We start from the raw sequence: 12,396 nt of genomic DNA, 5'->3' as shown, positions 1-12,396 counted from the left end.
ATGTTTTAGTCAGGTTATGCCGCTTTGCTGATGGGCGCTATTTTTCGCATTTCTTGCGAGTTGTTCGTAGAATTGCTATTTTTCTCCCGTTTTTAACAGATGTGGGGTTTTTTCAGTGGCAATTCTGTTTTGGTTTAATCCGCGGGACCGAGAGTTGTCTCTCGCTCCTACGCGGTGGTGGCTGGCGCGCTCTGGTCCTCCCGCCGCCTGGGGGCACGAGAGGCAGTGACGGAATGCGACGCGTCTCTGGTTTTCAACGGTTTCCAGAGACGCGCGCGCGTTCTGTTTACACTGGAGCACTGGGCTGAGATTTACACCGAGTTCTTCAGTCTGTACTGGTCCCGCGAGCCTGTAACTTCGCTCGCGGGCCTCTTTTAGCATATTTGACGCTCGTTTCCCGAAATTCTTCATACAGGGATTCGAGTCTGTATTGACGCATCCCTGGAGGTCGTGTACATGCCATTAGGCTTGCTTTGGGGACGGTTCCCGCCCAGGTCATTCTGCATTCATTTAAATTGGTTTTCTGCCAGCCTTTGTCCCTTCAGGGCTAGTCACCCTCCATAACATTGTGGTTTCCACCACGTGTAAATATTCAAACTGACACCCAGTTTTGGTTAATTGGTTGCGAGTGCAGTGTAAAAGTTCTCTTGCCCTTCCTCACCTGTAATGGATTTTTACGGGGATTATCATGAAGAAGAGGAAGATCCTCTGGCAGACATGCCATGGGGTGATGCTTTTTATGAGGCTGTGGACACCTCTATTTACAGGGCAGTGGACCAGGCCATTTCTCCTTTGGAGGATAGGCTGACGCAAAAAATAGAGCAAGCATTTTTGCGGCTAGAGCATAAATCGGCTCTCTCTTCTATTGCCCAGGAACTCCCGGGCCCCCCTCCGCCTAAACGCCCCTGTGCTCCGGGGGTAGATGTGGACGCTTTTGAGCGCCTCAAACAGGCCTTTATTGATAGCCATCCTATGGGGGGTACTGGCGACACTCTTAATCTTACTCCCTCCCATGGACTTCCAGGTCCTTCAGGGGATCCCGACGCCAGCCCTTCCAGGTCTTGGCTTCCGTCCCGGCCCTCGCAGGTTCCTCAGATCCCTTCGGTGCCTTCTGAATTGCAACCGCCCCCAACGCCTTCCGACATGTTGGACCCTAATGACATTGTCCACCCACGCTCTGCTGACTGGGTCCCAGCCGAAAAGGTAGCGACGTACGTCGCAGAACATATCAGGCGCCCGCTCGAAAAGGAGGCCCGCAACTGTCTCAGAGCGGAGTGTCCTCGCCCTTCTCTTGAGGGAAAAGTCGCCCTGACCCCGGACATTGATCCGAGAATGTTAACGTTCCTGCAGAAATGTATTCGAGACCCCAAAAAGGGCATTGATAGGTCTTGGAGGGCGCGCCAGGATAAGCTCTTGGACGCACATGGGCCCGCCACGAAAATTCTAGATATGGCGGAGGAAGCAAAGGCTTCGGGGTCTATGATTTCACCCGAGACGCTATCAGGCTGGGCCCAGCGGGTAGTGGTTTTTCTAGGCAACGCCAACTGTGCTCTCTCCATCGAGCGGCGGAGATCCCTCCTGATTAAGATCGACCCAAAACTTGGCGACTTGGCGGATTCAGAAGCAGGGGCAGTCGCCCAAGGGGGACTCTTTGGAGAACCCTTCATTAAGGAGCTGGGCAAGTTCGTGAACACCTTTACGTCGTTGGACAGGGCACAATCCACTATTAAAAAAGTGTTCCCTCGTGTTTTTCAAGGGGCCGGTCGAGGAAGGGGCCGCTCGACCGGTCGACAAAATCACCAAGTCAACCAGAGAGGCTCCGGCCAGTATCAAGACCAGTCGAAGTTTGGGAATTTCTACCCCACAAGAGGACGCCGTGGCAAAGGCAGAGGTCACAGGGGAGGAACGTCTAACACAAACTCTGGTGAGTGTTCTCCCTTCTTCCCCACAAAACATAGGGGGGCGCCCGGCAAGTTGTTACGGGGCATGGTCATCTCTCCCCCGCGATGCTTGGGTTCTTCAGACGATAAGGGGATTTCACATAGAATATTTCGGAAATCCTGTTCAACAGTTTCCTCCGCGCCCCATTCAGTTTTTGGTTCACGATGCTCTCCTGGTAGACGAGGAGGTGGCTTCCTTACTTCGCTCCACCCACGGGGTTTCCGCAGCAATCTCTTTTTAGTGGACAAGTCCGACGGAGGCAAGCGTCCAGTCATAAACCTCAGCGAGTTCAACGGGTGGTTGATTTACCGCCATTTCTTTCAAAATGGAGGGTATTCACCTACTGCGGGATGTTCTCCGTCCTCACGACTGGATGGTTCATTTGGACTTGAAGGACGCTTATCTGGTGATCCGGATTTTTCGACCTCACCGCCGTTTCCTTCAGTTCGAGTGGCGTCATCGGATTTACAAGTTCACATCTCTCCCTTTCGGGCTATATTCCGCACCCTGGTGCTTCACCAAGGTGCTCAAACCGGTGGTGGAGTTCCTGGGGTCAGGTTGATCGTTTATTTAGACGACCTCCTCTTGATGGCTTCCTGTCCCCATCTTTTGACGGATCATCTACAGATGACAGTGACCTTGCTCCAGGACCTCGGTTTTGTGATCAATGGGAAGAAGTCTCTTCTCCAGCCGGCTCAGTCCGTGACCCTTTTGGGGTTCGTCATCGACTCCATTGCCTCCACTCTAAGTCTGCCGACCAGGAAACTTGCACAGATCCGCCACGAGTTGCGGCGAGTTCTGGCTCAACAGCGCGTGTCTCTCCGCCAGCTGGCCCAGGTCGTAGGGCTTCTGTCTGCTTCTATCCAGGCGATTTTTCTGGGTCCACTCCACTACAGGGCCCTTCAACGCCTCAAGGCGTACTTTCTGCAGAAGGGGTATTCGTACTCCCACAAGATCCGCCTATCCGACGAAGCTCGGAGCGAAATCCAATGGTGGCTAACACACATGGAGGCAAGGAACGGAAGAGCGATCTTCGGTTCCGTTCCGGATTTGGTCATCGAATCGGACACCAGCAGGCTTGGTTGGGGCGCTCGCTGTGGGGATCTTTCTACGGGAGGCTTGTGGTCTCCCGACGAACAGAAATTACATATAAATTGTCTCGAGCTTCTGGCCGGCTCGTTTGCCGTGAAATGTTGGACCAGAGACTCCGTAAAATCTTGTGTTCTTTTGAAAATGGACAACGTGTCGGGTGTCCGTTATATCAACCATCTTGGAGGCACCAAGTCAAAAGCGCTCTCGGATCTAGCGGCGAGCTTCTGGCAGTATTGCCTGGACAGTCAGGTATCGGTCACGGCGGAGTATCTACCGGGCCGAGACAACGTGGAAGCCGATTATCAATCGCGTCACTTCCGAGACTCCAGCCTCTGGAAGTTGGATCATTCGGTTTTTTCCTCCCTCAGCGATCTTTGGGTTCTGTTTACGGTGGATCTATTTGCATCATGCCTGGATCACCAGCTTCCAAAATTTTTCAGCTGGAGGCCCGATCCTCGGGCAGCGGCCACAAATGCGTTTCTCCAAGATTGGAGCATGGATCGCGGCTATGCGTTTCCTCCTTTTGCGATGATTACCCGGACAACGGCTCAAGTCCGCATACAGCAGGCGGACTTGGTTCTCATCACCCCTCTGTGGAGGTCTCAAGTGTGGTTTCCAGTTCTGCTGGAACTTTCATGGGATTTTCCAATCCTACTCCCCCGGATTCCGGATCTCCTCAAGGATCCGTACGGCACTCCTCATCCTCTAGTGTCAACGAACTCACTGTGGCTCATGGCGTGGAGGATTTCCGGGGTAGATGGCAAGCCCCGGGCCTTTCGCGATCAGCTGAAGAGCTCATCTCTAAAGCCTGGGCGGATAGCACCGTTAAAAGATACAAATCTGCGTGGGGCAGATGGTCCCGTTGGTGTTTGCGACGGGATTTCGATCCCGTGGTCGCGGATGTGGTCCACGTTGTGAATTTTTTGGCGCATTTGGCTTCTAACGGCTTCGCATATAGGTCTATTAACACTTTCAGGTCGGCCATTTCCTCGGGTCACGTCCCGGTTGGAGGTTCGGCGGTGGGTGAACACCCTTTGGTTTGCAGGCTCCTACGGGGCATTCGACTTTCCTTACCACCGGAACCGCGGTATTCGGCTTTATGGGATGTTAATCGGGTCTTAAATCTTTTCCTGTCATGGCAACCCAATAGGTTTTTATCCCGTAAGGAGTTGTCTGCAAAGCTTGCAATGCTCCTCTGCTTGGTCTCTTGTCGTAGAGTGTCGGATGTGCGCGCTCTAGAGATCTCGGATCGGATGTTCACTCCTGATGGGGTGACGTTTACCCTTTCTCGCGGGAGGAAGTGCCATACGAGAGTCGTCTCTTACCCGGCCTTCGCGGATTCTCCAAAGCTCTGTGTGGTCCGATGCCTCAAGGCTTACGAGGAAATGACGGAAGACTATCGTCCTCCGGGAGAGCGTCAGCTTCTCATTGCGCTCCGGAAGCCCTTTAAGGCTGTTTCTTCGCCCACCATCGCGAGATGGGTTCGTTGGGTGATGCAAGAGGCTGGCATTAGCCTCAGACATTTTGGTGCGCACTCCACAAGAGGAGCTATGGCTTCCAAGGCGTTTGGTCTGGGTGCCCGCTTAGAGGATATCCTCAATGCGGCGGACTGGTCCTCGGATTCCACCTTTAAGCGTTTTTACTTCAAGCCAATTCTCAATATGGCTCATCTGGTTGTGGGCAAGCTTTAAACAAGCATAATCCTCGCCTCCAGTCCTGACATAGAATGAAAAATTTCCTAGCTATCGTAACGGAAAGTTTCAATTCTATTAAGGACTCGGAGGCGAGGATTATCCCGCCCTGTGATCTCAGAGGAAATCCATCCCCGTACAGAAGTAAGTAAATTCTTTCCTTCATGTTTATGTCGAAGGAAGTAGTTCTTGAGTGTATGTACTGATTTACCTGTTCCGTATTTTTCTTTTTTCTGAATTGATACCTAGGGTTGTGTTTTCCCCTGGTAATACTGCCTTGTTTGTTGCAGGTTCTGATACCCACAAACAGGACTCCTGAAGTTGAGGACTGGGCTGTCTTCCCGCTCCGAAAGAGGAGATCTGGACACTAACAAAGGACTATATGGAACTGGAGAGGCTCTAATTGGACGCTGTTCTTTTCTTTGATTGGTTGTTAACACAATGTTGATGACTACTTTTTTTCCCTATGGTTCATGGGAAACGTAGTCTTTGTTGTTCTTTCTGTGCTGCTGTATGAAATAAAGTGAAGAAAGAAGGCATAATCCTCGCCTCCGAGTCCTTAATAGAATTGAAACTTTCCGTTACGATAGCTAGGAAGTTTTTCATTATATGGAGACCCCTTCTCTGGTCAGGAAAATTATTTTTTTCTTGTCCTAGCCATTTAGTGCCTGCAGCCTGTTTTCTAGGTTCACATGACTAGGTGTGGTTGGCAGTTGGCCTTTGTGTATTCCTCGCAGACAGCCAGACAATAGAGGGTCTGGGTGTTGGCAGGATGAGAAGGGCGGAGCTGTCACCTGTCACACTTGCCCTTCAAAAACACTGCTCAGCTCACACACAAAGGGCTTCACATTAGCCTAATGTGTGTCCTTGACATACTGGGACCAGGGAAGGGAGGCAGGAAATTCCAGACACTGGTTTGTGGAGGGGGACTTCAGAAGCTTTTCCCACTTCAAAGGGGGTGCCAGGTATACGAATGGGACCCTCAGACCCACTCACTCTTGGACATTTGGATACTACAAAAGGACAGCCCTGCTGCTGGAGGACTACCCTGCTGTCTGAAGCCTGCCCTACTGTTTGAGAAGGAAGACTGTACCTGCATCCTTCATCCCAGGCTAAAGTGACTTCAAGGGTCAGCTGACTGACCTCTTGCTCTTAGCTAATGGGACACAACAAGCTCCAGAGTCCGCTCTGCAACTGGACCTGCCAGAGCCCTGCTTGCCTCTGCTGGAGTGAGTTCTGTGATCCCCAAGAGGTGCCTTACAGGTCCTGGGCCCTTGGTATGGCATGAGTTGAGCTCCTCCTTGAAGAAAAGGAGAATCCTCATATTTTGAGCTCTTTGCAACTGAAAACTGGCACTTGTCCGTGCCAACCTCAAACACGAAGCTCCAATAAACCTGACTCTTTACGCCGCTACAGCGACCGCCAGTGAATAAAGGCAACACAGGATCTGCACTTGACGTTACAGCATCGACAGTTGACAGCCCACAGAGATCGCCAACACAGATCGCCAGCAATGACTGTCCACGACGTCTGACAGGATCTTTGGGCTACAACGACGAACATCCACAATGCTCAGACATCTGTCTGTCGTGCAGCAACGTAATGCTCTCTCCTCAACCGCGAACTGAACTCTTCATGCTGGACTTTAGAAGGTAACTTTTTCAGCTGGACTAACCTGGCTCCTGTATCCCGCCGCGTTCCACTGTGGTCGACTTGAACTTCTGACTTTCACCCAGTCTATTACAACCAGATAGCTGCAAGTCGCGCTTTTAGATGCTAGACTTACTATAAATCTTTGAAATTGCATATCTCCTATTTTACTGATTGGATTTTTGTCTCTTTGGTGCAGAATCATTTATTACATTTTACTCTTTTTTTCTAAATTGTTTGGGGATTTTTCTGGTGTTGTGTTTTCATGTTATTGCTGTGTGTGTGCTGCATACATACTTTATAAATTGCCTTCAAGTTAAGCCTGACTGCTTTTGTGCCAAGCTACCAGAAGGTTAAGCGCAGGTTCATTTAGTGACTCTTTGGGGTTCACCCTGACAAGGATAGTGGCTGTTGTTTGAGTAGCCCCCCCCCCCCAAATCTCATACATATTACTATTTGATACATTTTGTAACAAATAAAAGGAAAACAAAAACAAAAGCGATGCAGACTTAAATCAACACCATCACAAGTTGGGGTTACCTTAGACAAGCAGAAAACAGATCTGTTCAAGGAGGTTTTCAGGATATTTACAGGTGATGAAAGGTAAATAATTGATATGGTGGGTCAATCATCAACCCTCTTGAATATGTTATACTACAAATAATCTCACTTATTAATTTGTTCCTAAAATGACATTTGAATAATTCAGGAAGGAAGAGGGAGACATAAAAATAACGTTTATATAAAATGAAAAAGAGACACTTCAATTCGAATCCAAGTAAGCATGAATCACACCAGTATTATTTATCTCATTTGTGTAGCACTGAACATTTGTAAAAACATGAATACTTTAATTGCAGGTCGCACCACAGACTACTTAAATTTTAATCATATGTACATTTATCTCATTTGGATATCCTAAAAGTCCAGCACATTTCCAGCTCTTGTGGAATAATGTTGGAAAACACTCCAATAGGCTAGATATGAGTACGCAATTTGTTTTGCAATGCTTACCGCTCTGTATGTGTAGAGGTAGTGTCTGATCGGGGACCCACCATCGTCTTGCTTGATCAGGTTAATCCTAATGGACTTTCCATCCTCTCCTATTTGTCCATCCAACTTTGGAGCACTGGGTTCCCCTGTAATAATCATGTCATCGATTTTCAATATTAGTCACATTTTTAGAAAATATCAAAGACGGCCCAGTGGGCTACATAGTTCACATTCATATCTCCCTTTATAGTTCAGCCGTGACGATATAAAACACTGAACTCAAATGAATCCACAACACTACCAGTTCACAAACACAAGGTGTCTGACAAAGAGTGTAGACTGTTGATTGCTTTTAAACAAAAGCTCTTTGGAACGGCATTCAAATGTGCCTTTACAGATCCACCTTGAAATTCAGGAAAGCCCTAAAAAGACTACCATAGAAGAGCATTCTGTGGCTAGACTCTCTTGGTTGCCAGTAAAAGAGCGGTATTGTCTGGAAGTGCTGTTAGAAAAGGTTGCATATTTTGCTTGCTCAACAAAGAGGACATATCCCCACTGGTGAAAAACCACGGCTTGCTTTACCCTTGCCAGCTGGTTTCAGCATTAATTTACTTGGCTGTAAAAAGAGATTGAACTGGGATTAAGGATGCAATTGCATAATAGTAAGAGACAGTATAACCCATGCTTTCTATTACACTATTGGAAGCAAAGTAAACGTGTACTAGGGACCACGTAATTTTCATGTACAGGTTACGAAGAACAAATCCAGTACATATGTAGCAGTTTTCTAACTGGAATCCAGACTGGTGCACTGGCTGAATACATGCAGAGTAGCCCATCTGGCACTCTGGGAATTATTTAAATAAGCACATGCTTTTGGCAAATTACAGACTCTGGGATAGTTATGTTAGAATACAATCCCTCTGCATTCCAGAAGAATCCATTGAAGCTCACAATACTAAGAGATGTAAGAAATTAACATGTTGGAAAGGTGGCAAAGGCAACTTGCACTTCTGAACTTTTTACATCAGAATCAGCTACAAGTTTAGGAGTAAGGCTCAGTTCTATGGTACTGTTATAGCACAACCTCGGAGCTCTTCTCAGATTTGGGCTGCATGGTAAATCTACAGAGGGATTATAATCCGGAAAAGTAGGAGGAAAATCTCAGAGGACGTTAAATAGGAAAACCAGATACACATAAAAAGTTGTTCACTGATTATCCTGGCAGAAGTGACACACTTAGAAAGTCTATGTTCTAAGTCAAACACTTTAAATCACAGGCACACAAGGTCAGAGTGAATCCCTTGCCAACATGCAAGCGCTAGCCGATGCAAAAGGGATAGATGATATGCACACCATAACTATTTTGATATGAGATTAGACAGAGAAATAAGTATCCATATTGTTGCCATAAGAACAAGTGACAATCAAATATATTTTATAAATATGATATTGAATGCCCTTTTAGTCAAAATATGTAAAAACGTCACCAATTATCTTCTCTTGGCAAACTGAAGTCATCCATGATAAATGTCACTGTGGGACTCAAGGTTCTGAGGAATAATTCTGAAAAAGGACAACAAAGCATGAGAAAATCCAGTCATGGTAAGGTCAGCAACAGCTTGACCAATGTGTGGTCTCCACCCTGTGGGGAGGAGTATCCTGGTAATCAAGGAATAGATGCTTTCTGAAGGCCAACAACATTCTCCGTAGAACAGAAGAAGTACAAGAGGCAGAAGAGCGAAAAGAATGTGCAGTGTCCACCAGTACTGAACTACCGAAAGAGAGGATGATAAGTGGGTAATTATAGGTGCCATGGGCTGTGAGGCCCACAACTGTGATTGCCGTATTGTCTTGTCTGATATACTGGGACTTGACAACCAAAATATCAAATCCACCCTGATGTCCGCAGAAGGCGCATTAACGTTGTGGCCTTCTGGTGGGCCACAGCAATATTTCACTTGTAAAGTTCATTCACAAATAATGAACTAATCCCCAATGAAGCGACCAAAGTGACTGACTCTACCCTGGTGCTGAGGATACAATGAAAAAGTCCATGACAAGTAGGGCATACACAGAGAAGCATGCTGGGCGCTACTAGGTGAATACATCTCGGTGGCCCTTCAGAATGCCTTAAGTTTTAAAAGGACCTTTTGGGAGTTTAGCAAATAAAATCGTTGTGCCCAGTTGATTGTACTGCTAATAAGGCACTCACATCTGCTTGGAACCCCAAGGGGTGGCCTTTTACACGATGGCTAAGGCCAGGAAGCAGAAATCTAGCCTTTGCCCAGAACAATATCTAGCACCTTCCGTTCTTTGGTTCCAGTACCATTCGCCTTCCTTTGCCATAGGGTCTTTGGTTCAAACTTATTCAGAGTAAACAGCCAGTCCCTGGATAGTGTTTACCCATATAAATGGCACCATGCTGAAAAGCGTTGCTTGCCATACGGCTATCATGACTATCGGACCATTGAACACACAGATCCGTTATGAATCGATTTAAGAGTTTGCCGGACTTTCCAACTGTAAATTGCTCATTCTACTTTGATGACACCACTAAGAGATATCTTGGAGAGCAATAAGCACTGACTTTAAGGCTATGAATTTGAGAGTTTAAATGACTACTGCCGTTGGAGTAAAGAGTACATTATCTTCAGTACTCTTTGTACACCCAGATGCCTGGCGGTGAACTATCATCTTCCATGGACTCTTGTATAAGATTTAAGATAGAAAGCTCTCCTTCAAGAATTAATGCCTGATACAAAGAGGCCGGAAGGTTCAAGGACAGCACATCACTAGCAGAATTAATAACTAAATCTGCTGTGAAAGGATCTTGCCTTGGGTTTATTTACATAAATACAATTTTAAAAAACCTTAACCGGTGCAATTAAAAAAAAAATAATAATAATCATTCATTTATCATTTCACACAATCAATGCACGAGGAATCATGTTTGTCTCCCCAAAAAAGCCTGCAACTGATGGGGAAACCTGATTGCTTGACACGGACATCCCTCCTCTTTTCTGATTACAATGCCCATAGGAAGTCCAAGGCAAATGTAAATGGACCCTATCCTGCTGTTCAAAGATGCATGGTCTGGGTCAGTTCCAACCCTCACTCCATAATACTGATAGTAACTCATCCAATATTATCGGTGAAAAAAGTACAGAATCATGACATGTGCCTATGAGAAGAGCATATACTTCTATAACTCTCTACACATATGTATGTACACGTGTTCCTAATTCTTTCACATGCAATGAGTCACTGAGAACATTCATGTTTTGCAATTAATTTCCCTGTACTTGCTACGGATAGGGAACTTTTCAGACATTGCAAGCGTTTCCAAAACAGAGATTTATCTGAACATTTTCAAAAACATCATATTTTGAGGCTGCCGTTTCCTCCCACCACACTGTGACAGTCAACATGTAAACACAGATCCGTGCATGCCATCAAATCAAGAATCCAGTTTTCATTTTGTGCAGAGGTATTTGTGAGTGTGTGCATATATGTGCCCAAATGAAATGACTGCAAAGGTAAAAAAAAGGTTAGTGATGTTTTAATCTAAGAAAGACGTTTAGTCTGAAAATCATAAAGAGTTGTATTAGTCCACCATGAACACCGTTCTCTTTCAAGGGAGGGAAGCATTAATAGAGGAGGGGAGTGACATTTAAAGGAGTGAGTGAAGATGCTTGCATGCTCAGGCACTCAGTTTACCTTCCATAACCGGTCCACGCACAAAGTGCAAATGAACGTGCTTGTGTCTGCACGTACTAGCGACAGTCCCATCTACACAACAGTCGTCGGCTTCTCGCCTATCAGTACCAGCAAAAAACATCTTACGTGCAATCTACTGAAAACATTCCTGTGAAAACTGAAGCCAGCTTTTGAAAGGAAAATGTCCATCTAACGTATCTGACGGACAGCCATCATTCCCGCAGCAAAAACAGCAATTTGGTGTGCTGGACAGAGATATGGAAAGCACCAATTTCAAATATTCCTACCACTTCCATTTTCAATCAAAGATGTAATCAATCCAAAATATTTCACAATGCGGTACAATGAATATTTGCTATCCTGCCACTGCTACCTTGTTGTATCTCTTTTTTAATATTTTTCTAAAATATTTTTAATTTGTTTTAAACTGATGAGCTTTTTCTGGGGGAATGATTAGGTATACTGCATCATCAGCTTTCTCGCGGACGCACAAAGTTGTCCTTTAAACACTGGCGCCTCTATCTCTTCCCGAAGTCTCACTAAATATAGCGACACTTTACACCTAACATGGCCGAGCACTGCTGATCACCTCAAAAAAAACTCTGGACTAAGAATTGATTCAAACAGAGAGGCTAGCTTGTTCTCCTTACAGCTTTTCTCATTTAGACAAATTAACAAATCAAAATGTTTAGTGGGTGTGAGGCAAAAGATGGCCCTGGATTCATCACCCAGAGAAAAGAACTCATGGGAGTAGTCCATGTGTCTAGTTTGCATAATCTCCCCTATTCTTGAGAGGTAGAGAAAACAATATGAAATGTCCCTTATTCTGAAGAAGAAGAAAAAAAAAGATGTTTTTATCTTTCTAGTGAGTTGGTTACAAGTGGCACGGCGGGAGACTCCCTCACCGGGTGCAGATAAATGCACGAGTCAAGAACCCTTTCGAAATCCAGAATGGTTAGGGGAAGGACAATCTGTCTGATGACTATTTTTTGATTTGACTGGAGGATCGCCCCTTGGTTCCACCGCGATAAGCAGATACAGCTACCAAAGCCCACTCCGCATTCTACATGTCTGCGCTGGTCATAAAGATGAACACATTTAACTAGAATTCCTGAATATAGCATCAACAGCAGTCAGGGAACTATCAGCACTCATCTCGATGAGAAATCAAAGGCTTCACCATGGAGGAGAATGTACTGTTTTTCTTTAATATTTTATTTTGTAATTATATTTCCTTGCAGCCTGTGCGGCTACCAAATTGGCACATGAGGCAGGTGTTTAACAGAACAGTCTGTCAGTAAACTGTTTG

At 46.0% G+C, this 12,396-nt stretch overlaps 1 protein-coding gene across 7 annotated transcripts in view; it reads right to left on the bottom strand.

Moving 5' to 3' along the window:
• The window catches only part of NCAM1 (neural cell adhesion molecule 1), a 723,973-nt gene that overhangs the window by 115,308 nt on the left and 596,269 nt on the right, over positions 1–12,396 (bottom strand). For all 7 annotated transcript variants that reach the window (XM_085647346.1, XM_085647349.1, XM_085647344.1 and 4 more), the window contains one exon: positions 7,389–7,513. In XM_085647346.1, coding sequence (XP_085503472.1) covers positions 7,389–7,513 — 125 coding nt within the window. The remainder of the gene's footprint in view (positions 1–7,388; positions 7,514–12,396) is intronic.

The sequence above is a fragment of the Triturus cristatus genome, chromosome 3_2 (genome assembly GCF_964204655.1).
Source record: "Triturus cristatus chromosome 3_2, aTriCri1.1, whole genome shotgun sequence".
In the NCBI taxonomy this organism is placed as follows: Eukaryota; Metazoa; Chordata; class Amphibia; order Caudata; family Salamandridae; genus Triturus; species Triturus cristatus.
The sequence above is the reverse complement of the archived record's forward strand: the minus strand, read 5'-3'. Positions and strand labels throughout refer to the sequence as shown.